The sequence below is a fragment of the Oncorhynchus keta genome, chromosome 11, assembly GCF_023373465.1.
Source record: "Oncorhynchus keta strain PuntledgeMale-10-30-2019 chromosome 11, Oket_V2, whole genome shotgun sequence".
Taxonomy (NCBI): Eukaryota; Metazoa; Chordata; class Actinopteri; order Salmoniformes; family Salmonidae; genus Oncorhynchus; species Oncorhynchus keta.
In genome coordinates this window covers 50938725-50965518 of record NC_068431.1, presented here as the reverse complement: position 1 = coordinate 50965518, position 26794 = coordinate 50938725, and the positions used below count along the sequence as shown (strand labels likewise).

At 42.4% G+C, this 26794-nt stretch overlaps 1 protein-coding gene across 3 annotated transcripts; it reads left to right on the top strand.

The window, feature by feature from the left end:
• The first annotated feature begins 77 nt into the window (after positions 1 to 77).
• On the top strand, positions 78 to 25910 carry LOC118390541 (mitogen-activated protein kinase kinase kinase kinase 2-like). 3 transcript variants are annotated; one of them, XM_035781206.2, is made up of 32 exons: positions 85 to 444; positions 9571 to 9628; positions 9739 to 9829; positions 9910 to 9974; positions 10131 to 10186; positions 10359 to 10406; positions 10618 to 10660; positions 11312 to 11384; positions 11474 to 11605; positions 11787 to 11849; positions 12562 to 12643; positions 14336 to 14446; positions 14572 to 14650; positions 16465 to 16523; positions 16640 to 16686; positions 16785 to 16823; positions 17022 to 17055; positions 17148 to 17415; positions 17545 to 17684; positions 17782 to 17823; positions 17908 to 17992; positions 18086 to 18165; positions 18405 to 18465; positions 18565 to 18688; positions 18817 to 18875; positions 18973 to 19076; positions 19183 to 19357; positions 23605 to 23673; positions 23826 to 23912; positions 23994 to 24064; positions 24173 to 24228; positions 24313 to 25910. In XM_035781206.2, exons 1-32 carry the CDS (start codon positions 352 to 354, stop codon positions 24398 to 24400), a joined length of 2682 nt encoding a protein of 893 aa, XP_035637099.1. In that variant the 5' UTR covers positions 85 to 351; the 3' UTR covers positions 24401 to 25910. The 3 variants fall into 3 exon arrangements, 1 of the variants encoding a protein (XP_035637099.1); XR_004826958.2 differs by lacking the exons at positions 23994 to 24064; positions 24173 to 24228; positions 24313 to 25910 and adding an exon at positions 22379 to 22456 and having other exon boundaries at positions 78 to 444; positions 23826 to 23893; XR_008060637.1 differs by lacking the exons at positions 23994 to 24064; positions 24173 to 24228; positions 24313 to 25910 and having other exon boundaries at positions 78 to 444; positions 22379 to 23673; positions 23826 to 23906.
• The last annotated feature ends 884 nt before the right edge of the window (positions 25911 to 26794 follow it).

Sequence of the window (26794 nt, the reverse complement as noted above, 5' to 3'; positions counted from 1 at the left end):
GGGCATGTGCGTGCAAGCGTCCGTGCGTGCCAGATGTTTTTATGAAATTGAAAGATTTAAACAAAACAAGAACCGGTGGACAATTACTACTATTTGACAGGGCTTTGTTTCACTGAAAAACCCCAAATGCGGATTATTTTCTTCATTCAGGAGCAAGAACAATGCCTTATTATTTACATAAACCCTGGTAGGCTGCCGTTCACTGAACATAACAAGGCTGTAGGTTATAGCTGCCATTTTTATTTCGGCTTTTGCCTCTGATGGTTTGTTGCTGAGGAAGTGCAGGCAGGCATCTGGACAGGAATCAACATTAGTCGCTAGACAGCGCGAGTCGAGGCTGACGTTGCTGCGATGGAGGCAATTGGTGTCTCCTACTCGAACCCGTTGGAGGACTACGAGTTGATTCACCGAATCGGCAGTGGTACATACGGAGATGTATTTAAGGTATTTTAAATTTGCCACGCTCTATTATTTCGTACTTTAGTGACACTTAGGTCTCCTTCGTAGGCTACTGGATATGCATCAATCCACCCGAATTGTGATTGTTTTGCATATGACTGTATTACCTGAGCAGACACATACCTGTTTGAATAGATGGTCATTTATAGCATTAGTCGTATGTTGACTGCGTCAACGTTAAAAACAGAATATGATGGTTTTCTTAATACAAAAAAAAATGCTAGAAATTGTTTTGTGATTCTAACACTTTTTTTCGCCCTGATATAATGTTGCTGGAAAAGTGATATTACACCATCCTTAGTATCGTCAATGTGTGCATGGCGGCATGCTGCATGGTCTCTCTCCATAACTGTATTAGATGTTTTGGTTGTCATGAACACAGGGCTAAACATCAGAATGGCTCTAGTCTCCCTAGGGCTAGGCAGACTTGTTGCCTCCCACTGTATTATGCCTAGGGTCGGGTTTACGAGACTAACAAGGCTCAGGGAAATGCTGATTAAGCTTTTACTCTAAGTATACAGTGCATTTGGAAAGTATTCATTCATACCCCTTGACAATATACACACAAACCCCATAATGACAAAGCAAAATAGGCTTTTAGAAATTTTAGCAAATACCTTTACATAATTATTCAAACCCTTTGCTATGAGACTCGAAATAGATCTCAGGTGCATCCTGCATCCTGGTCTGAAATGAAATAGAACTGTTTGGCCATAATGACCATCACTATGTTTGGAGGAATAAAGGGGAGGCTTACAAGCCGAAGAACACCATCCCAACCGTGAAGCACGGGGGTGGCAGCATCATGTTCTGGGGGTTTGTTGCTTCAGTTCTGGGGGTTCGTGGCGGACTGGTGCACTTCACAAAATAGGTGGCATCACGAGGAGGAAAATTATGTGGATATATTGAAGCAACATCTCAAGACATCAGTCAGCTTGGTCGCAAATGGGTCTTCCAAATGAACATTGACCCCAAGCATACTTCCAAAGTTGTGCCATAATTGCTTAAGGACAACAAAGTCAAGGTATTGGAGTGGCCATCACAAAGCCCTGACCTCAATCCTATAGAGAATGTGTGGGCAGAACTGAAAAAGCGTGTGCGAGCAAGGAGGCCTACAAACCTGACTCAGTTACACCAGCTCTGTCAGGAGGAATGGGCCAAAATTCACCCAACTTATTGTGGGAAGCTTGTGGAAGGCTACCCAAAACATTTGACCCAAGTTAAACAATTTAAAGGCAATGCTACCAAATACTAATTGAGTGTATGTAAACTTCTGACCGACTGGAAGAAAAGGGTGCCACTGAAAGGAGGGATTACTGGGGTAGCCATAAATGTCAAAGTTAACCAACTGAAGGGGAAGATTCCCGGTGTTTGTGACGCTTGTTGTTTGGCCTTTTTTTTGCGTTTAAAGTAGAGGTTGACCGTATAATCGGAATGGGCGATTTAATTAGGGCTGCTTTCAAGTTTTCATAACAATCGAAAATTGGTATTTTTGGACACCAATTTGGCCAATTAAAAAAATAATAATAATAATAATACTTTTTTTAAATGTCTTTTTATTATTATTTTATTTTTTAAATATATATTTTTACACCTTTTATTTAATTTTTATTTAACTATGCAAGTCAGTTAAGGACACGTTCTTATTTTCAATGACGGCCTAGGAACGGTGGGTTAACTGCCTTGTTCAGGGGCAGAACGACAGATTTTTACCTTGTCAGCTCGGATGATTCAATCTTGCAACCTTAGTTAAACTAGTCCAACGCTCTAACCACCTGATTACATTGCACTCCACGAGGAGACTGCCTGTTACGCGAATGCAGTAAGCCACGGTAAGTTGCTAGCTCGCATTAAACTTAACTTATAAAAAACTATCAATCAATCATAATCACTACATTTACATTTACATTTAAGTCATTTAGCAGACGCTCTTATCCAGAGCGACTTACAAATTGGTGCATTCACCTTATGACATCCAGTGGAACAGCCACTTTACAATAGTGCATCTAAATCTTTTAGGGGGGTGAGAAGGATTACTTTATCCTATCCTAGGTATTCCTTAAAGAGGTGGGGTTTCAGGTGTCTCCGGAAGGTGGTGATTGACTCCGCTGTCCTGGCGTCGTGAGGGAGTGTGTCCCACCATTGGGGAGCCAGAGCAGCGAACAGTTTTGACTGGGCTGAGCGGGAACTGTACTTCCTCAGTGGTAGGGAGGCGAGCAGGCCAGAGGTGGATGAACGCAGTGCCCTTGTTTGGGTGTAGGGCCTGATCAGAGCCTGGAGGTACTGAGGTGCCGTTCCCCTCACAGCTCCGTAAGCAAGCACCATGGTCTTGTAGCGGATGCGAGCTTCAACTGGAAGCCAGTGGAGAGAGCGGAGGAGCGGGGTGACGTGAGAGAACTTGGGAAGGTTGAACACCAGACGGGCTGCGGCGTTCTGGATGAGTTGTAGGGGTTTAATGGCACAGGCAGGGAGCCCAGCCAACAGCGAGTTGCAGTAATCCAGACGGGAGATGACAAGTGCCTGGATTAGGACCTGCGCCGCTTCCTGTGTGAGGCAGGGTCGTACTCTGCGGATGTTGTAGAGCATGAACCTACAGGAACGGGCCACCGCCTTGATGTTAGTTGAGAACGACAGGGTGTTGTCCAGGATCACGCCAAGGTTCTTAGCGCTCTGGGAGGAGGACACAATGGAGTTGTCAACCGTGATGGCGAGATCATGGAACGGGCAGTCCTTCCCCGGGAGGAAGAGCAGCTCCGTCTTGCCGAGGTTCAGCTTGAGGTGGTGATCCGTCATCCACACTGATATGTCTGCCAGACATGCAGAGATGCGATTCACCACCTGGTCATCAGAAGGAGGAAAGGAGAAGATTAATTGTGTGTCGTCTGCATAGCAATGATAGGAGAGACCATGTGAGGTTATGACAGAGCCAAGTGACTTGGTGTATAGCGAGAATAGGAGAGGGCCTAGAACAGAGCCCTGGGGGACACCAGTGGTGAGAGCGCGTGGAGAGGAGACAGATTCTCGCCACGCCACCTGGTAGGAGCGACCTGTCAGGTAGGACGCAATCCAAGCGTGGGCCGCGCCGGAGATGCCCAACTCGGAGAGGGTGGAGAGGAGGATCTGATGGTTCACAGTATCGAAGGCAGCCGATAGGTCTAGAAGGATGAGAGCAGAGGAGAGAGAGTTAGCTTTAGCAGTGCGGAGCGCCTCCGTGATACAGAGAAGAGCAGTCTCAGTTGAATGACTAGTCTTGAAACCTGACTGATTTGGATCAAGAAGGTCATTCTGAGAGAGATAGCGGGAGAGCTGGCCAAGGACGGCACGTTCAAGAGTTTTGGAGAGAAAAGAAAGAAGGGATACTGGTCTGTAGTTGTTGACATCGGAGGGATCGAGTGTAGGTTTTTTCAGAAGGGGTGCAACTCTCGCTCTCTTGAAGACGGAAGGGACGTAGCCAGCGGTCAGGGATGAGTTGATGAGCGAGGTGAGGTAAGGGAGAAGGTCTCCGGAAATAGTCTGGAGAAGAGAGGAGGGGATAGGGTCGAGCGGGCAGGTTGTTGGGCGGCCGGCCGTCACAAGACGCGAGATTTCATCTGGAGAGAGAGGGGAGAAAGAGGTCAGAGCACCGGGTAGGGCAGTGTGAGCAGAACCAGCGGTGTCGTTTGACTTAGCAAACGAGGATCGGATGTCGTCGACCTTCTTTTCAAAATGGTTGACGAAGTCATCTGCAGAGAGGGAGGAGGGGGGGGGAGGGGGAGGAGGATTCAGGAGGGAGGAGATCACTAGTTAACTACACATGGTTGATGATATTACTAGTTTATTTAGCGTGTCCTGCGTTGCATATAATCGATGCGGTGCGTATCGTTGCTCCAATGTGTACCTAACCATAAACACAATTCCTTTCTTAAAATCAATACACAGAAGTATATATTTTTAAACCTGCATATTTAGCTTAAAGAAATCCAGGTTAGCAGGCAATATTAACCAGGTGAAATTGTCACTTCTCTTGCGTTCATTGCATGCAGAGTCAGCGTATATGCAACGGTTTGGGCTGCCTAATTTGCCAGAATTTTACGTAATTATGACATAACATTGAAGGTTGTGCAATGTAACCGGAATATTTAGACTTATGGATGCCACCCGTTAGATAAAATACGGAACGGTTCCGTTTTTCACTGAAAGAATAAACGTCTTGTTTTCGAGATGATAGTTTCCGGATTCGGCCATATTAATGACCCTAAGGCTTGTATTTCTGTGTGTTATCATGTTATAACTAAGTCTATGATTTGATAGAACAGTCTGACTGAGCGGCAGTAGGCAGCAGCAGGCTCGTAAGCATTCATTCAAACAGCACTTTTGTGCGTTTGCCAGCAGCTGTTTGACTTCAAGCCTATCAACTCCCAAAATTAGGCTGGTGTAACCGATGTGAAATGGCTAGCTAGTTAGCGAGGTGCGCGCTAATAGCGTTTCAAACGTCACTCCCTCTGAGACTTGGAGTGGTTGTTCCCCTTGCTCTGCATAGGTAACGCTGCTTCGAGGGTGGCTGTTGTCGATGTGTTCCTGGTTCGAGCCCAGGTAGGGGCGAGGAGAGGGATGGAAGCTATACTGTTACACTGGAAATACTATAGTGCCTATAAGAACATCCAATAGTCAAAGGTTAATGAAATAGAAATGGTATAGAGAGAAATAGTCCTATAATTCCTATAATAACTACAACCTAAAACCTCTCACCTGGGAATATTGAAAACTCATGTTAAAAGGAACCAACAGCTTTCATATGTTCTCATGTTCGGAGCAAGGAACTTAAACGTTAGCTATCTTACATGGCACATATTGCACTTTTTGCTTTCTTCTCCAACACTTTGTTTTTGCATTATTTAAACCAAATTGAACATGTCATTATTTATTTGAGGCTAAATTGATTTTATTGATGTATTATATGAAGTTAAAATAAGTGTTCATTCAGTATTGTTGTAATTGTCATTATTACAAATACATTTTAAAAAATCTGTATCGTTTTTTTTTGGTCCTCCAATAATCGGTATCGGCGTTGAAAAATCATAATCGGTCGATCTCTAGTTTATAGTAATAGTTATCAGCTACTACAGGGATGGAACGTAAGACGCAGACAATTGAGGTTGTGGTGGCAGCTGCAGGGAGGTATTTAGGTGTGTGAGACTTGATGTCAGAAGAGTTACAGGGTGTGTTAAATGGTGGTGTCCCATCGTTTCAGGATGTTGGCCTGAGGTAGGACTACATGGATATAAATAGTGGAGTAGGGTGGTGGTATTTTTTTATGTATTTGGCAAAGTTTTTATGTAAACTTCTGACTTTGTGTGTATGTGTCATGCACAAAGTAGATGTCCTAACTGACTTGTCAAAACTATAGTTTGTTAACAAGAAATTTGTGGAGTGGTTGAAAAACGAGTTTTAATGACTCCAACCTAAGTGTATGTAAACTTCCGACTTGAACTGTATACAGTACCAGTCAAAAGATTGGACACACCTACTCCTTCAAGGGTTTTTCTTTATTTTTTACTGTTTTCTACATTGTAGAATAATAGTGAAGACATCAGAACTATGAAATAACACATACGGAATCATGTTGTAACCAAAAACTGTTAAACTAATCAAGCAATTATTCAAAGTAGCCACCCATCTCAATTGGGTTGAGGTTGGGTGATTGTGGAGGTCATCCCATCTGATGCAGCACTCCATCATTCTCCTTCTTGGTCAAATAGCCCTTACGCAGCCTGGAGGTGTGTTGAAAAACAAATAGATAGTCCCACTAAGTGCGAACCAGATGGGATGGCGTATCGCTGCAGAATGCTGTGGTAGCCATGCTGGTTAAGTATGCCTTGAATTCTAAATAATTCACCAACAGTGTCACCAGTAAAAACCCCCTACCCTATAACACCTCCTCCTCCATGCTTCACGGTGGGAATCACACATGCCGAGATCATCCGTTCAACTACTCTGCGTCTCATAAAGACACTGCGGTTGGAACCAAAAATCTCAAATTTGGACTCATCAGACCAAAGGACAGATTTCCACTGGTCTAATGTCCATTGCTCGTGTTGCTTGGCCCAAGCAAGTCTGTTCTTCTTATTGGTGTCCTTTTAGTAGTGGTTCAATTCAACCACGAAGGCCTGATTCACGTAGTCTCTTCTTGATGTGTCTCTGTTACTTGAACTCTGTGACGCATTTATTTGGGCTGCAATCTGCGGTGCAGTTAACTCGAATGAACTTATCCTCTGCAACAGAGGTAATTCTGGTTCTTCCTTTCCTGTGGCGGTCCTCATGACTGCCACAGGAAGAACATTTCAAAGTTCTTGAAATTTTCCAGATTGACTGACCTTCATGTCTTCAAGTCATGATGGACTGTTGTTTCTCTTTGCTTATTTGAGCTGTTCTTGCCATAATAGGGAGTTAGTCTTTTACCAAATAGCCCTATCTTCTGTATACCACCCCTACCTTGTCACAACACAACTGATTGGCTCAAATGACCCTTTAACAAGGCACACCTGTTAATTGAAATTCATTCCAGGTAACTAACTACCTCTTGAAGCTGGTTGAATGCCAAGAGTGTGCAAAGCTGTCATCAAGGCAAAGGGTGGCTACTTTAAAGAATCTAAAATATATATTTTTGGTTACTACATGATTCCATATTTGTTATTTCATAGTTTTGATGTCTTCACTATTCACTTCACACACTATTCTACAATGTAAAAAATAAAGATAATCCCTTGAATGAGTAGGTGTGTCAACTTTTGACGTGTGTACATACACTACCGTTCAAAAGTTTGGGGTCACTTACATGTTTTTGAAAGAAAAGCTGTATTTTTTTGTTGTCCATTTTAAAATAACATCAATTGGATCAGAAGTACAGTGTAGACATTGTTAATGTTGTAAATAACTATTGTAGCTGGAAACGGCATTTTTTTTAATGGAATATCTACATAGGCATACGGAGGCCCATTATCAGCAACCATCACTCCTTTGTTCCAATGGCACGTTGTTAGCTAAACCAAGTTTATCATTTTAAAAGGCTAATTGATCATTATAAAACCCTTTTGCAATTATGTTAGCACAGCTGAAAACGTATGATTAAAGAAGCAATAAAACTGGCCTTTAGACTAGTTGAGTATCTGGAGCATCAGCATTTGTGGGTTTGATTACAGGCTCAAAATGGCCAGAAACAAAACTTTCTTCTGACACTCATCAGTCTATTCTTGTTCTGAGAAATGAAGGCTATTCCATGCAAGAAATTGGCAAGAAACTGAAGCTCTCGTTCAACGCTGTGTACTACTCCCTTCACAGAACAGCACAAACTGGCTCTAACCAGAATATAAAGAGTAGTGGGAGGCCCCGGTGCACAACTGGCAGCTGGCAGCTTCATTAAATAGTACCTGCAAAACACCAGTCTCAACAGTGAAGAGACTCCAGAATGCTGGCCTTCTAGGCAGAGTTCCTCTGTCCAGTGTCTGTTCTTTTGCCCACCTTAATCTTTTATATCGCCTCTTCACTGTTGACGTTGAGACTGGTGTATGGCGGGTCATTTTGAGCCTGTAACCAAACCCACAAATGCTGATTATCCAATTACTCTAAAGAAAGCCAGTTTTATTGCATCTTTAATCAGAACAACAGTTTTCAGCTGTGCTAACATAATTGCAAAACGGTTTTCTAATGATCAATTAGCCTTTTAAAATTATAAACTTGGATTAGCTAACACAATGTGCCATTGGAACACAGGATTCATGGTTGCTAATAATGAGCCTCTGTACACCTATATAGATATTCCATAAAAAATCTGCCATTTTCAGCTACAATACTCATTTACAACATTAGCAATGTCTACACTGTGTTTATGATCAATTTGATGTTATTTTAATGGACAAAAAATTGCTTTTCTTTCAAAAACAAGGACATTTCTAAGTGACCCCAAACGTTTGAACAGTAGTGTGTGCATATATATTCCAGAAATCTGTTTTTCTTTTATTATGGGATATTATGTGTAAGGGGAGGGTCTGAATATTTTCCAAATGCACTGTATGTGGTCATGTGTTTAAAAAAACAAAACAAGATCCAGCACACCAAATAAAGTTAATGCAGTATAGAACAGAAGAAAATACTAATTGAGTTTGTGGTTATGTGAGATGGCGCCTTGGTTGTAGCAGTTAGTAACAGGAAACCAAAAATGTGTTGAGAAAGGAAGTTGTGTCAAAACCGTGAGAAACTCCCTGTATACACCCAGGCCAGAACCCTGACCTAAATTCGGATATTTGGCATGGCCAGCAAATATATCATTTTCACTGTAGCATACCCAAGAAACCCTTGTAAAGCATGGGAAAGATTTATGTAAAACAAAATATAGAAAACATCAGAAAATAATAGATGGATTAGTTGCTAAGTCATGTCTTGAGAGTGATCTTGAGCTGAGATTAGCAATAATAGTCTCATTTAGTTGAGGATGTAAAAGTTCTACTGCATAATATACATTACTTTCATCACAGGACGTCTTTTTTACTACAGAAACAAAACAGGAAGTAAGTACCGCTCCATATCAGATGTCTTTTTTTCGAGGGTAGCTGACAAGGGCCTCGTAGTTCCCACATGTCCTTTCACTGCTTTGCTTGGTAACATAATCATTGTGTCTGTATGATCTGTAGACATACAGATAAGGGTGTACTTCCCCTTATCACCCATGTTTTATCAGTGGAAAACAAAGTGTGAGCACAAGGCCCTCAAATAGGATACTTAATCGGCTGAGGTGTAATCATTATCCCAAACAGTTGTGTTATGCAACGAAAACGAGAGTTTCGATCTGACAAATAAGCTAGTTCCCTCGCAGTTTTGTTCAGTTTGCTTCCGTTTGGTTCTGTTTGGTTCAAAGTGAATAAAACCCTGGTTTTAAATCTAATATACCTAGAACTACTTTCAACTTGATGTGTGGTCGGCTATTATTCGTTTTCCCAATGTATAACTGAGTCTGTGGCACTCATGACTTTAACGGTCATGCCAGTACCCATAACATTCACAGCAAAAAAAAATGAAATCACAATGTCAAATGATCAGGAAAACATCAAACGTTTTTGTACTCTCTCTTCTCTACAGGCCCGAGACATCAAGACGTCTGTGGTATCTGCAATCAAAGTTGTAAAACTAGATCCTGGTAGGCTATTTATCCCAAAGTATGATTATTAAAAAAAATTAAAAAAATCTTTATCTCACATTGCGTCACAGTATTCCTGAATATAAATGAGTTTGCTCTTCTCTTGTCAGGTGACGATATCTCATCAATCCAACAGGAGATCACCATGATTAGAGAATGCACTCACAAGAACATTGTGGCCTATTTCGGCAGCTACTTCAGGTTTGGTCTGCAATCAAACGTTAAAACTTGATATGAAACTCCGAGCTATTGCTTTAACGGTGCGCTTTTTCCTTTGGTAGAAATAACAAGCTGTGGATCTGCATGGAGTACTGCGGCGGAGGTTCCCTGCAGGACATTTATCATGGTACAGTTGGAGAACGTTCCCCCTTTAACACCCACCCTGGTAGATAATGTATATGAATGGCATCGTCCCAGTGTATCAAGTCAAGATTCAACTAGTTACTGTTCTCCCTCATTATTCTCTTTTTGAATTACTCACTTAATTGTTATGTTTCCATAGCTACTGGCCCCCTGAACGAGAGGCAGATTGCATATGTGTGCAGGGAAACACTCCAGGTGAGAATGAAATGATATGCAGCGTTATTCATTGGATAAAGCGTTTAACCATTTTTTTTCTCTTGTGAAACTTTCCATTTGGATGTAACGTTATTGACATTGTAAATTCGTAAACATCATGCTTGACCGTTGCGCTGAGATACCACTGTCATTGGATTTTCTGTGCTTGCAGGGACTGCGTCACTTACATGAGACTGGGAAAATGCACAGAGACATAAAAGTAATGTATAGAGAATCCTGTTGGATATAAAAACATGTGAACAATTCGCTCTACCACTCATCTGAATTGAATCATTTGGTCTGGCGCTTTGGAACTACTTACAGAAATGTCATTTTGGGAGTGTATGTCTCTCTGTGTATTCGGAGCTTGGGACTGTCCTGGTGGGAGAGTGAAACGGTGCACTCATTGTGTCAATGTGGGTTCTTCACAGGGAGCCAACGTTCTTCTAACAGAGCGAGGAGATGTCAAACTGGGTCAGTGACTCCTCCACCCTCACACTGTCACCCACTTTCGCATATCCGCTCTCCCGTGGACAGTTGTGGAAAAAGTAACAAGTGTCATACTTGAGTAAAAGTAAAGATACCTTAATAGAAAATGACTCAAGTAAAAATCATCCAGAAAAATACTACTTGAGTAAAAGTATTTGGTTTTAAATAGACTTAATTATCAAAAGTAAATGTAATTGCTAAAACTCCTAATATTAAGCAAACAAGACAGCCCTATTTTCTTGTTTATTTATTTACGGATAGCCATGGGCAGGCACACTCTTACACTCAGACATCATTTACAAATGAAGCATTTGTGTTTAGTGAGTCTGTCAGATCAGAGGCAATAGAGATGCCAGGGATGTTCTCTTGATAAGTGTTTGAATTAGACCATTTTCAAAATGTAACTAGTACTTTTGGGTGTCAGGGAAAATGTATAGAGTAAAAAGTACATTATTTTCTTTAGGAATGTAGTGAAGTAAAAGTTGTCAAAAATAGAACTAGTAAAGTACCAATACCCCAAAAAACTACTTAACAAGTACTACTGCCCTTGGACACACCCAGTCCCTGATTTATTTATTTTAAAATATATTTACTCAAATATTTGTCTCCACCTCTCATGCCATCGTTTCCTTCCAGCGGATTTTGGCGTTGCAGCTGAGATCAATGCCTCTGTTGCCAAGAGGAAGTCCTTCATAGGCACACCTTACTGGTGAGTGATCTATGTCCATCCATGGCACCAAAACAAGGCCCATTATCATGGTTTACCACAGTTATCCACGGGCAGCGTTGCTCTTCTAGGATGGCACCCGAGGTCGCAGCAGTGGAGAAGAAAGGCGGGTACAACCAGCTATGTGACATCTGGGCAGTGGGCATCACCGCTATCGAGCTGGCAGAGCTTCAGCCTCCAATGTTTGACCTGCACCCAATGAGGTGAGGGCACAGTTGCTGGGATGTCACCTCTCATTATTATAATTATACAGATTCTGTAATAACAATGTTGTCAGTTAAATCTAGTTCTTGTATCCAGTCATATTAACAGATCAGATTTGGATAACTGCAACATGTTGCACATTAAGTTATTGTTATAAGATTTTGATTCCCCCCCCCACAGGGCCTTGATGGTGATGTCAAAGGGCAGCTTCCAGCCTCCCAAACTGAAGGACAAGTCCAAATGGTAGAAGTTAGTTTACAATTAAAAAGTCATATGAGCAACATAACTAATAATGTATTTATGTAATGAATACGAGTATGAGAGGCTAAAAATGATAACACATTAAAGCATTAAACCTCTGTCTGCAAAAGTTAAACCCAAACTGCTTCTAAAGTAGTTTAGCTGGCTCATCCTTTGTTCAAAAATGTCCTTTTTGCCTGTATCCAGATTACAAACTCTCTTTGTCGGTTAATTGAAAATGAAACCTTGTTCAAAGTATCGCCTTTTATTTTTTTAAACGAGCCATACAAAGCTGGTTACAATTTAAATATCATCCCCCTGAAAGCCAGAACAAATATTACAACAAATATTATAGTTAAACTCAAATATACTGATTGATATAAAAAATGAAAAACGAATTGCTGAGGAGTACGATTTAAAAGCTCAAGATCTGTAATAGTTAGGACCGAAAACACCATATCATGTATACAGGATATGTCTGAGTACCATTTAATGTGTATCAAAATGTATTTCTGACATGTGTATAAGGGTACCATGTATGTCAAATGTAGGAATAATGTATAAGTAACAAAATACTAAAACAAAGCACATGTTGTCCTCTGAAGGGAAGGGCCAATAAAATGCTAATAAATAAAAAAGGATAATATAAATGTCACAGTGTCTAGGAGCCAATTAGCCCCTGTGGTAATAACCAGTGGTCTCTCTCCTGTTTTAGGTCCGTTGACTTCCACAGCTTTGTGAAAGTATCCCTCACCAAGAACCCTCGCAAAAGGCCCACTGCAGAGAAGTTGTTACAGGTACTACCTCAGAGTTCCATCCTTTTGACGAGAACAAGAAGATGGCATCAAAGTACATGAAAACCTGTTGAATTTACAGTGCCTTCGGAAAGTATTCAGACTCCTAGACTTTGTCCACATTTTTGTTAGGTTACAGCCTTAATCTAAAATTGATTTAAATTGTTTTTTTCCCCCTCATCAATCTACACAGAATACCCCAAGATGACGATGCAAAAACAGTTGTTTAAAAAGAAAAAATAAGCATTTTTAGCTCATTTAAGGAGAAAAAAAACACACTGAAAATGTCACATTTACGTAAGTATTCAGACCTTTTAGTCAGTACTTTGTTGACTCTTTGGCAACGATTACAGCCTCAAGTCTTTTTTAGGTATGACGATACAAGCTTGGCACACCTGTATTTGGGGAGTTTCTTCCATTCTTCTCTGCAGATCCTCTCAATCTCTGTCAGGTTGGATGGGGAGTGTTGCTGCACAGCTATTTTCAGGTCTCTCCAGAGATGTTAGATCGTGTTCAAGTCCGGGCTCTGGCTGGGCCACTCAAGGGCATTCAGAGACTTGTCCTGAAGCCACTTCTGCATTGTCTTGGCTGTGTGCTTAGGGTCGTTGTCCTGTTCGAAGGTGAACCATCACGCCAGTCTGAGGACCTGAGCGCTCTGGAGTAGGTTTTCATCAAGGATCTCTGTACTTTACTCCGTTCATCTTTGCCTCGATCCTGACTAGTCTCCCAGTCCCTGCCGCTGAAAAATATCCCCTCATCATGATGCTGCCACCACCATGCTTGGCATTCAGGCCAAAGAGTTCAATCTTGGTTTCATCAGACCAGAGAATCTTGAGTCTTTAGTTGCCTTTTGGCAAACTCCAAGTGGGCTGTCATGTGCCTTTTGACTGAGGAGTGGCTTCTGTCTGGTCACTACCATAAAGGCCTGATTGGTGGAGTGCTGCAGAGATGGTTGTCCTTATGTAAGGTTCTCCCATCTCCGCAGAGGAGCTCTGTCAGAGTGACCATCGGGTTCTTAGTCACCTCCCTGACCAAGACCCTTCTCCCCCGATTGTTCAGTTTGGCCGGGCGGCCAGCTCTAGGAAGAGTCTAGGTGGTTCCAAACTGTTTCCAGCTTAGAATGATGGAGGCCACTGTGTTCTTGGGGACCATCAATGCTATCAACATTTTCTGGTACCCTTCCCCATGTCTGTGCCTCGACACAATCCTGTCTTGGAGCTCTACGGACAATTCCTTCAACCTCATGGCTTGGTTTTTGCTCTGACATACACTGTCAACTGTGGGACATTATATAGACGTGTGTTTGCCTTTTCCAAATCATGTTCAATCAATTGAATTTACGACAGGTGGACTCCAATCAAGTTGTAGAAACATCTCAAGGATGATCAATGGAAACCCGATGCATCTGAGCTCAATTTAAAGTCTCATAGCGAAGGGTCTGAATACTGACGTAAAATTTTGCATTTTTAGTACATTTGCAAAACATTTTGCTTTGTCATTATGGGGTATTGTGTGTAGATAGCCAAATTAAAATACATTTTAGAATAAGGCTGGAACAAAATGTGGGAAAAGTAAAGGTGTCTGATTTACTTTCCAAAGGCACTGTATGTCCCTAAGTGCAGAATCTATATGTAGTTTCTAAACATAGTCCTTTAGGTGACCGACACGACCCCACATGACCTGTTTTCTTCTCAGCACCCCTTTGTGAGTCAGCGGCTGACCAGGACCCTGGCCATTGAACTGCTGGACATGGCCAGCAACCCTGTTCTGCAAACCTCACACACTATGGATGAGTGTGATCTTGAGGTGAACTCTCGTCTCCTGTCCTAAAATGTATGCTTGGGCACAACACTGTACTCTGTGGATTAGTACTACAAAGATACATATGTCACTAATGGCCTGTCTACTACTGTGTATGTGTGGGTTTGCAGACATGCAGTGCATTCCCTGATAAGATCCAGTCTCTAGGGAAACCCCTGTCGGTCCAGAGGACTCCGTCTGAGGAGCAGTGTGAGTAACTCTCAGATCCTAGCATCCACAGCTTCTCAAGGACTCTGGAATTACTGATGAGCCATTGTTATGGCCGACGGAGCATTACCGTATGCAGGGGCAAGCAGCCAAGGTCAGGAGGACACAAGGGGATAGTCACTGGCACCAAGTAGTGCCAGTGACTAGTTTTAGAACAAGTGTGTGTTTCTCATATCATTTTCATAACAAAAAATGATGATGATGATATTGAAGAGGATTTTCTACGACAGTAATTCAATATTTTGAAGGTGTTATTCTGTATTATATGTACAGTACCAGTAAAAAGTTTAGACGCCTACTCATTCAAGGGGTTTTCTTTATTTTTACTATTTTCAACATTGTAGAAAAATAGTGAAGATTTCAACACTATGAAATAACACATATGGAATCATGTAGTAACCAAAAAGGTGTTAAACAAATCAAAATATATTTTAGATTATTCAAGGTATCCACCCTTTGTCTTGATGACCGCTTTGCACTCTTGGTATTCTCTCAACCAGCTTCACTTGGAATGCTTTTCCACATATGCTGAGTACTTGTTGGCTGCTTTACCTTCGCTCTGTAGTCCGACTCATCCCAATCCATCTCAATTGGGTTGAGGTAGAGTGATTGTGGAGGCCAGGTCATCTGATGCAGCACTCCATCACTTTCCTTCTTGGTCAAATAGCCCTTACACAGCCTGGAGGTGTGTGTTGGGTCATTGTCCTGTTGAAAAACAAATGATAGTCCCACTAAGTGCAAACCAGATGGGATGGCATATCGCTGCAGAATGCTGTGGTAGCCATGCTGGTTGTGTGTGTGCCTTGAATTCTAAATAAGTACCATCACACCTCCTTCTCCATGCTTCACGGTGGGAACAACACATGCAGAGATCATCCGTTCACCTACTCTGCATCTCACAAACACACTGGTTGGAACCAAAAATCTCAAATTTGGACTCCTCAGACCAAAGGACAGATTTCCACTGGCCTAATGTCCATTGCTCGTGTTTCTTGGCCCAAGCAAGTATCTTATTGGTGTCCTTTAGTAGTGGTTTCTTTGCAGCAGTTTTACCATGAAAGCCTGATTCATGCAGTCTCCTCTGAACAATTGATGTTGAGATGTCTGTTACTTGACCTCTGAAGTATTTATTTGGGCTGCAATCTGAGGCTGGTAACTGAAGTGAACTTATCCTCTGCAGCAGAGGTAACTCTGGGTCTTCCTTTCCTGCGGCGGTCCTCATGAGAGCCAGTTTCATCATTGCGCTTGATGGTTTTTGCCACTGCACTTGAATAAACTTTAAAAGTTCTTGAAATGTTCCACATTGACTAACCTAAGTAATGATGGACTGTCATTTCTTTTTGCTTATTTGAGCTGTTCTTGCCATAATGTGGACTTGGTTTTTACCAAATGGGTATATCTTCTGTATACCACCCCTACCTTGACACAACACAACTGATTGGCTAAATGCATTAAGAAGGAAATAAATTCCGCAAATTAACTTGTAACAAGGCACACCTGTTAGTTGAAATACAATCCAGGTGACTAGCCCATGAAGCTGGGTGAGAGAATTCTAAGAGTGTGCAAAGCGGTCATCAAGGAAAATGGGTGGCTACTTTGAAGAATCTCAAACTATAAAATATATTTTGATTTGTTTAACACTTTTTTGTTCATAGTGTTGATGTCTTCACTATTATTCTACAATGTAGAAAATAGTTTTAAAAAAATAAGGAGAAACCCTTGAATGAGTAGGTGTGTCCAAACTTTTGACTGGTACTGTATATGTGGGGATTGTGACACTTTCCCCCTCCCCCCAGTTGATCTGCTAAAATTTGGCCCTCCCATGAGGAAGGAGACTGACCCCTCTCCTGACCTGGTGAGTAGCCTATCATCTGTGTCTAACCTCTGTTCTATGAATGTCATGTTCAACATAGAAAAACAATACATTTATTTGTTGACTTGACAGTATATTAATATATTTTCCCCTAACAGGGATCATATGACGAATGGAGCATTTCAGGAGATGAAAAGAACTCCTCGTAAGCTAGCGTTTATTTGACTTCCTATGACAAATCGGCCGTAATAAATTACAAATGAAGGCAGTAATAACTTAATCTACTCTACATTTGAGGTGCAGGAGTCTACTGGAGTGTGTCGAGGAAGCATTGCTTGAAAGGTGAGGCTATAAAACCGTCTTTATACATCTCTTCATAGCACTTACCTACATTACTAATAACACACCAAAATATAATTCCCATTACAAACAAACACACCAAGTAAGCTGAATGCAAAGGAATTTAAAACAATTCTGCACATCCCAAATCACTACACGTGTTTAATTCCCATAACGCGGTCTGTTTGATATCCATTGCAGGAGGTTAACCGTCAAGAGAGCGCCCTCTGCTGAGGTGAGAGGGAACTACAGACTGTATCTTATCCTCTCAGGCACTCCACACTGTTTCTTTGGAACCGCACCAGCGTCTGTGTTCATCTGTTGCAGCACTCTCATGAAGAAGATGATGGTGATGATGATGATGATGATATGGATAAATGTGGCACAGTGAAGAGGAGTGGGGTCCTCAGTCCTGCCCCAAGGCACACCATGCCCCCGTCCACTGACACTACTTGCCCCATAGAATGCACTGGCAATTATGACTCCACCCCTTCCCCTGTCACACCTCCATTCACAGACCCCACCCTGGCTGACCCCTCGCTCTTCAACTCTACCATCTTTGCTGACACCACCAACTGCTCCTCTCCCTCTGAAGGTGCAGCATCCACTCACACGCAACACATCCTGTACACACACAAACACTAACTAAAACAATCTAAGGAGTCATTGTGTAAAGGTAGTGACATCAACTACTAATTATGTCAATCTGCATTACCAACTTTAGAAAAGGCTCAAATCCATCATCCTGAGACACTATACTGCGCTGAAGGGTCTGGACAGAGGCCGGAAAAGGCGGCCGCCAAGGCCCAGCAGCCCCCACTGTCTCCAGAATGGAGCACACTCAGGAGGAAAACTGAGGACTCGGTGAGTCCCCATCAGACAAGTTACTGACACACCTCTTAAACGCATCACTTTTGCAAAAATGATGACTGATAATTCTGTGGAATTTGTTTTTCTACAGAGAGGTGATTGCCATGGACTTCCACCCACCCCCAAAGTCCATGTAAGTCAAGATGTCTGGATATATAGCTACCAATAAGAAAATACCGCATTGAAATGATACATCGAACCACACAATCTTTTCTAGATGGGGGCCTGTTTTTCCAAGGTGTTTAATGGCTGTCCATTAAATATCCACTGTGCTGTCACATGGGTCCTGCCAAAGACTAAAGGTAAGCACAGGCTATAAAGGATAACAATCAGTCAATAGAGCTTCTGTCAAACCAGTCATAGCTCGGGGAGAATATCTGACTCTCCTCCCTCAGATCAACACCTCATCCTGGGGACAGAGGAGGGCATCTATACCCTGAACCTCAACGAGCTCCATGAGGACACAATGGAGAAGGTACCATCATGTTAACACCAATTGTACAAAATGTAAAGTGTGTGTGTGTGTGTGTGTGTGTGTGTGTGTGTGTGTGTGTGTGTGTGTGTGTGTGTGTGTGTGTGTGTGTGTGTGTGTGTGTGTGTGTGTGTGTGTGTGTGTGTGTGTGTGTGTGTGTGTGTGTGTGTGTGTGTATACTCACACACGTATATGTGTTTTTCTACCAGTCTGTTTAAAATAATATTTTCTGTGTTTTTCAGTTATTACCCCAGAGGTGCAGCTGGCTGTATGTCATGAACAATGTGCTAATGTCTATCTCAGGTAGGGCCCTCCGTGTCCCTCGCACCAGCAACAATGACAACACACCCTAATACAGTGTGTTCCATCTAGACGTGTGTTTACTGTCTTTGTGCTCCACAGGGAAATCATCGCAGCTGTGCTCCCAGAGGCTGACCACCCTGTTTGATCATCGCAGACACCTGCCGAAGAGGCAGGGCCACCTGTCCATCAACACCCACCGCCTCACCGAGAGGATCAATTCAAGGTAGGGACACCCCACCCCTGGGCAGAGAGAGGCCCATACCTTTCACTGATATTAGCCTGAGAGGAAGGGAAATCATCCTGGAAATTCTACATTTAAAAAAAGTTATTGTTAATGTGTTCTCTTTGTAGAAGGTTTTCTGTGTCTGGAAAGATACCAGACACCAAAGGCTGTCGACGCTGCAGCGTTGGTAAGGAACATGTTATTTTAGTCAAAAATGGAGATGTACTGTACCGTCTTTATGACTAAGGTGACATCTCTCTCTCTTCTGCCTCATCTATTCTCAGTGCATAACCCGTACACTGACAGCACATTTTTGTGTGCTGTTGTACCAACTGGCCTTGTCCTACTGCTGTGGTACGAGCCCCTGCAGAAGTTCATGCAACTCAAGGTGTGTATTCCCAATGCATCTCTATACAATGTTCAGCATTGTGTTTTTTTAAATAGAAAAGCATCACAACGCATTCTTCCGTTCCGCTTTCTCCTATCCCTCTCAGCATATCGCTGTGAGTCTCCCAGAAAGCCTCCCCATCTTTGAACTGCTTGTCCTGGAGAAAGAGGAGTTGCCACAGGTGTGTGTGGGTGTGCGCAAGTTACAGGCCCCTGTGAAGACCTGTGAGCAGGTCCACTTTGACATCATCCACTTGAATGACACACCCAGAGCCCAGACAGGTACCTCCATGAATATTTTATCTAGTTTAATCTAGATCAGCAGTCACCAACCTTCAAGATCACTTTCACAGTCAAAAAGCAAGCCGAGATCTACCGCTCAGAATTTGTTTTAAACATGACTTAAATGTTTTTTTTAGGTTAATGTAAAAAAATATATATATATGTAGGAATCGGTGGTGGTTGTTGCCGTTTAAGATGAGGGGGGAAGATAATTTTCTTATGAACATGGCACTATTTCTATTACAGCATATTGGATGACTGTCGCTCATATTCCATTCACCCAGCTCAATGTAACATAGATAGGTTTAGTTTACTACATGATACTCTAATTTCACCCTATACCCATCATGCAGTTGCCACAACCTAGCCTATGAATGAAAGTTTACAACGTGAGTGAGTGATCAAGGTGACAGACAGTGACACATTCAATACCGCCTTGCACACTCTTGCCTGCATGTATGTAGCTGATCTAGGAGGTACTCATGAGTGCAACAGTTGCAAATGTGAATTTCTATTGGACAAATTCAGGTATTTCTATCACCGTTCCTATTGCTTCCATTTTAAGAAACGCTCTTTCAACAGAATCGGCGGAATGAATAGTATTGGTATTTTATTAGGATCCCTATAAGCTGTTGTGAAATCAAATCACATTTTATTGGTCACATACACATGTTTAGCAGATGTTATTGCGGGTGTACCAAAATGCTTGTGTTTCTAGCTCCCTCAGTGCAGTAATATATCTTACAATGCACAAAAACCTAAAAGTAAATTAATGGAATTAAGGTGTGTATATAGAAATATTAGACTAAAATACAGTAGAATAGAATACAGTGAGTAAAGCAAAAATATGTAAACATCATTAAAGTGACCTAGTGTACCATTAGTAAAGTGGCCAGTGATTTTACGCCCATGTATATAGGGCAGAAGCATCTAAGGTGCAGGGTTACGTAACCTGGCGGAAGCAGCCTTTTGATGGCTATTTAACAGTCTGATGGCCTTGAGATAGAAGCTGTTTTTCAGTCTCTCAGTCCCAGTTTTGCTGCACCTGTACTGACCTCACCTTCTGGATGATAGCGGGGTGAACAGGCAGTGGCTCGGTTGGTTGTTGTCCTTGATGATCTTTTTGGCCTTCCTCTGACATCTGGTGCTGTAGGTGTCCTAGGGGCAGGTAGCTTGCCCCAGGTGATGTGTTGGGCACACCGCACCACCCTCTGGAGAGCCCTGCGGTGCAGTTGCCATACCAGGCGGTGATTACAGCCCAACAGGATGCTCTCAATTGTACATCTGTAAAAGTTTGAGGGTTTTAGGTGCCAAGCCAAATTTCTCTTGAGGTTGAAGAAGCGCTGTTGCGCCGCCTTCGCCACAATGTCTGTGTGGGTGGACCATTTCAAATCGTCAGTGATGTGCACGCAGAGGAACTTGAAGCTTTCCACTTGCTCCACTGCAGTCCCGTCGATGTGGATAGGGGCGTGCTCCCTCTGCTGTTTCCTGAAGTCCACGATCAGCTCCTTTTATTTTGTTAAACGTTGAGAGGTTTTTTTTTTCCTGGCACCACATTCCCAGGGCCCTCACCTCCTCCCTGTAGGCTGTCTCATCATAATTGGTAATCAGGCCTACTACTGTTTCGTCTGCAAAGTTAATGAATGAGTTGGAGGTGTGCATGGCCATGCAGTCATGGGTGAACAGGGAGTACCGGCGGGGGCTGAGCACGCACCCTTGTGGGGCCCCAGTGTTGAGGATCAGCGAAGTGGAGGTGTTGTTTCCTACCTTCACCACCTGGGGGCGGCCCGTCAGGAATTCCAGGACGCAGTTGCACAGAGCGAGGGTTCAGTAGACCCAGGGCCCCGAGCTTAATGATGAGCTTGGAGGGTACTATGGTGCTGAATGCTGAGCTTATAGTTAATTCACAAAATTCTTACATAGGTATTCCTCTTGTCCAGATGGGAGAGTGCAGTGCGATGGCATCGTCTGTGGATCTATTGGAGCGGTAAGCAAATTGAAGTGGGTCTAGGGTGTCAGGTAAGGTGGAGGTGATATGATCCTTGACTAGCCTGTCAAAGCACTTCATGATGACAGCAGTGAGTGCTACAGGGCGATAGTCATTTAGTTCAGTTACCTTTGCTTTCTTGGGTACAGGAACAATCTTGAAGCAAGTGGGGACAGCAGACTGGGTTAGGGAGAGATTGAATATGTCCGTAAACACACCAGCCAGCTGGTCTGAGGACGCGGCTGGGGATGCCGTCTGTGTGGTTTTCCCTTTGTAGTCCGTGATTGTCTGTAGACCCTGCCACATACGTCTCGTGTCTGAGCAGTTGAATTGCGACTCCATTTCTCTACATGGACGTTTTGCCTGTATGATTGCGTTAGAGGGAAAACTACACTGTTTTATATTAGGCAATATTCACAGTCACCTTACCATGGGTTTTAATAGTCACAGTGGGTACAACATCTCCTATACACTTCGTGATAAACTCAGTCACCGTATTCGGCGATGTTATTCTCAGAGGCAACACAGAACATATCCTAGTCCGCGTGACCAACAATCTTGAAGCAGCAACTACGCTTCCTGGGGTCCACACAACATCAAACATGACATAATATAGAATATTAATAGACAAGAACAGCTCACTTTCATAGCAGCCACATGAAAACAGCGTGATCACTTTGCTCGTTGCATATGTAATTCCTTCTCACTACTATCTATGCCTTCTCCTCCTCTAACCTTTTTCCTTCGCTTGTGGACTTCTAGCTAACATATCATCCCTGTCTGTTTGAGCTGGGTGTTTGAGTAGGCTAAACTAGTTAGCTGTATTCTCTTGCAAAGTGAACGTTTAAAAAAAACAACACATTATAGCTAGCTCTCTCTCGCTTCTTCTTAATTTTGGAAGAAATTACTTTTTTCAAAACTATTCAACTATTGTACTTCTGAGTCAACTACTCACCACATTGTATTCACTGCAGTGCTAGCTAGCTGTAGCTTCTGCTTTCAGTACTAGATTAATTATCTAATATTTTTATTAGGTGGACAACATGTCAGTTCATGCTGCAAGAGCTCTGATGGGTTGGGGGACGTCCTCCAGAACTTGTCATAATAACTGTGTAAGTCTATAGAAGGAGGTGAGAACCATGAACCTCCTAGGTTTTGTATTGATGTCAATGTACCCAGAGGAGGACAGAAGCTAGCAGTCCTCCGGCTACACCATGGTGCTACCCTACAGACTTCTCCCGAGGCTACTGTAGACCTTCATTATAAAAGTTTTTATTTTTATTTTTTACACACACCCTTTTTCTCCCCAATTTCGTGGAATCCAATTGTTAGTAGCTACTATCTTGTCTCATCGCCACAACTCCCGTACGTCCTCCGATACCCACCAAGCCGCACTGCTTCTTAACACAGCGCGCATCCAACCCGGAAGCCAGCCGAACCAATGTGTCGGAGGAAACACCGTGCGTCGCCCCACGGACCCCGGTCGCGGCCGGTTACGACAGAGCCTGGGTGCGGACCCAGAGTCTCTGGTGGCACAGCTGGTGCAGCTGGCCCTTAACCACTGTGCCACCCGAGAGGCCCCAGAAAAAGGTGTTTTAATAAGTTATTTGGTGATGTGAATATAATTAGTATAGTTTTATCTAAAAAGGATAACGCCACTGGTAGGAATGAGGTTTGTGCAGTAGGCCTAATACATTATCACAGCATATTGGCTATATACCTGGCCTGCCACTATTCTTCTCAGACCATATTATATTAGAAAAACTTGAGCTTTAATAACAAAATAGATCAGTTGGTGTAGCACTTGCGAGGCACAGCAGAGCATAAATTGAAATAATTTGCAAATTAACTTTTTTATTTTACTGGACTTGATGGTACCTGCATCTCATGGTCATGGTGCTTTCAAGACAATTGGGAACTCTGGAGGAGAAAAAGAGGTCAAATCGTGACGTCAGTGATCTTAAGGTCAGAATTGGAATTCTGAGTTGGACGACTGTTTAAAAAAATATATGTCCCAGTCGGATCCCAGTTGTCTTGAACGCTCGGATGTTGTAGATGGCTCAAAATGGGAACACTTTGCCTTCCCGGTGCACAGGGCTTCTGAACCAAGTGCACTTAACAACGACAGCGAAAGCCTTTATCGTTGGCTTTTCTACAAAAATGTTTGGTAATCGACTAGGAATTGCGATCGACAGGGTGACCACTGATCTAGACAGATGAGCAGTGTGCAAGCTGTGATGTTTTTGTAACATTTTCACAGGTAGTCAATCTCTGAAGGTGATGCAGGTGACTCAGCTGGACAGAGACACAGTACTGATCACTCTGGAGAGTGAGTTCCTTTCTTTCAATACTCTGCTTTCAGTATAATTTGATCAGGAATATTGGATGTGCCAGTGTTCTATAGAGTGGTAAGAAACCTTGAATGAAGAAGAAAAAAAATCAAGATTGAATTGTGACAATTTTCCCATTTGACCTTTGCAGACACTGTGAAAATTGTGAATCTGAATGGAAATCCAAGCAAAGGGAGGACCTCAAAGTTGACCTTTGACTTTTCCATTGAGACTCTTGGTAAGGGAATGGATGAGTGCTGCCTTCTAATCATTTAGCTTTGTGTCTTTGGATTGGAGGCGAATAAATTGTTATTTGCAGTATGTTTGCAGGATAGTGTTCTGGCCTTCTGGAAGCATGGGCTTAAAGGTAGAAGCTTGAATAGTGATGAGGTAATGCAGACCAAAACACCAGTCCAGCTTTTCTGTATTGTCAGACTGTATTGTCAATTCTCATATTGACAATAAAATAACATTGTGACGTTTTTACATTTTTCATAGGTTACACAAGAGATCACGGATGAAAGTCGAATATTCAGAGTCTTGGGAACCTCAAGGCATGTCTCTTAACTATGGGATTTTGTCAAATTACTGAAGCAAAATTTAAAAAATGTACATTAACATATGCTTTTATTCTTCAGGGACATTATCTTGCAGAGTACTCTCACGGACAATCCATCTGCCTTAAGCAACTTGTACATCCTGACGGGGCATGAGAGTAGCTACTGAGGAAATCTGAGAATGGAGGACATTCTGTCTCGAGGAAGTACACAGCAGTCTCCTACTACTCCTAAAAGGACAAGCACAAAGTCAATAAGGATGGAGCAAGGATGCCTACAATGGTGAGTGGTTGGCCAAAGAGACACAGCTGGGACTGTCTGAGCTTTGATTGGAGTGGGCTTTCCTCACGGCTTCTTCGCATCCAACCGCCAAATGGACCTGTTCAAAACAATACCAGTGGCCTAGGCTACATGAAGATCTTGGCATTGCAGTCACAGTTTTTTAAACCACACGTGTCATAACTCTCCTGTGAGAGTTAGGATCAGGTTACAGTGGGTCCGCTCTACAGCGTGCCCCCTCTTCGGGAAGTCGGCTGTTTTTATGGCGGTCATAAAATACGCTGCCTCTCTGCTCTGTAGTGTTCGATCTTGGAATGTAAACTGGAACACAAGAGACCCTTGGACATAATTTAAACAATATTTATATTTTTGGGAATGTGGGAGTGGTCCGTGAACACTTAAGGGACAGTCATGACAAGTGTGTTTCATTTGGTGATCTCATGAAGGATAGGAAACCCTCTACTGTGTCTTTGGTTGTGTACACTTCTTAATTATGGAGTTTACATCTAAATATTGTAAAATGTTTGTGATTAAACATGAAACTATTTGTGAAAAGATGTAATGTGATGTTAACCTTCTAAATGAGAAAATATGGGTTTTCATATAGTTAACCAAATCAGTGGCCACGCCCACATGAGCATAGACATTGTCGGCGTCATGGAGCGCCCTTTTCTCAGACGTATAAAACCCACTCCTGACTAAATTTACATTAGACTAAAAAACATGGAGCTGGCGCTACATGTTGAAATGGTTAAGAACTACAACTCTATAGGCCCAGGAGACCAGACAGCGTGTAGTGATTGCCACACGGCTGGAAATGGTTAAACTCTGAGACTATTGATCACTACAGAATAAGAGCAAATCCTAGACGTAGAATTACTAGTCTGCAGCTGGAAATTGCGTAAATCTAGTACGAGAATAACGACAACCGCGGAAGCATCTATTCTATGCAACGGCCACCTGTACGCCTGACATATCCATAACAACAGACACTATCCAGAGCCGCTGAGAAAGCTACAACCGCGAACGACATTGACTTCTGTGGACGTTAACCAGAGACTCTCTGATGAACTGACTCTCCAGCAGACGGACCGACGATTCCAACAGAGAAGACAACGACATACGGTCGTAAATGTATACATTGCAATTATTTTCCAATGAGCGACCGTTCATGTGCAAAGGATTAGCATTTCAATTAATATAATTATCAACTGGGTCGTGAATCCATTTTGTCTTTCCCGCTCTTTCTGTCCCCACCCCTTTCCATTGTCTACCAAGCCTCACATAATGGTTTAGCCCACTAGGGACTTTTCAATGCGTTGTGTTAGTAACCAATAACTATATTGTTTGTTCATGTGTTTCTGTGATTTGTTTAGTTAGTAAATAAATAATTAAGCCAATTTGTATATCGCTGATTCATTATGGAGGCTAGGGTTCATGTACTGAACGTCGCAAACCCTTGGATATCTAATGAGAACTGATGAGGTAATAAAATACATGAATACAAGACTGTACTCGATAAGAAAATATCTGAGTTATATTCGGGAATTAAAACTCTATAAACAACATATTCCTGTGGTGCCCTGACTTCCTAGGTAATTGAAGTTGCATGATTAGTTTAATTGCGTAATTAAATGACACATAGAGAATTGATTTGATAAGATACATTCTTCACATTTAATGATAGTCCAGACACAACACTTGTGTGAATTCTTCTTCTTCAGACTGGTTGTGACTGGGTAAAAACATTGAACTGTAGCCCAAGACTGTCTAAGTCTGCAGTAACCCAGTACCAGCCTGAACAATACTTTCCAATAGGGCTGCTGTGTCAGTACTGAAGACGAGTAAAGTACAGGACACAGTTTCCATGGATTGAGGTAGAGAACAATGGTATCATGCAGCTCTGTGTGTAGGCTAACTGACAATAAGTTCTATGTGGTGAAAAACACTTAATTACAAGCAGAAAAAAATGTGCCTGCCTGTTCACCACGGGTTGATATGTTATAATTGTTTTTTCAGTGTTTTTGTTTTCAACAACGCTGACGAGAGATATTTAGTACCGTGTCAGGCTTTGAATCACAAATTGTAAATCACTCATTACCATATTTTTGGGGGTCAGTTTTGTCTATATAGCTACAGTATCTATATACTGAATACACTCTTAAGATATTTTGCGGAGTCACTTTTACCAAGGCTACTTCAGAGTACCATTAGGAAATGTTCTCATAGAATATGTGCATGGGACAAGACTGTAACTACCAACTGGATATCACAAAATTGGGGA

Bases quoted from the DNA above. Each gene is read 5' to 3' on its own strand.
- LOC118390541 (XM_035781206.2), top strand. From the start codon at position 352: ATGGAGGCAATTGGTGTCTCCTACTCGAACCCGTTGGAGGACTACGAG. The intron at 18,166-18,404 runs GTACCATCATGT...TGTGTTTTTCAG, and splicing joins ATGAGGACACAATGGAGAAG to TTATTACCCCAGAGGTGCAG. The intron at 23,913-23,993 runs GTAAGGGAATGG...TGTTATTTGCAG, and splicing joins CTTTTCCATTGAGACTCTTG to TATGTTTGCAGGATAGTGTT.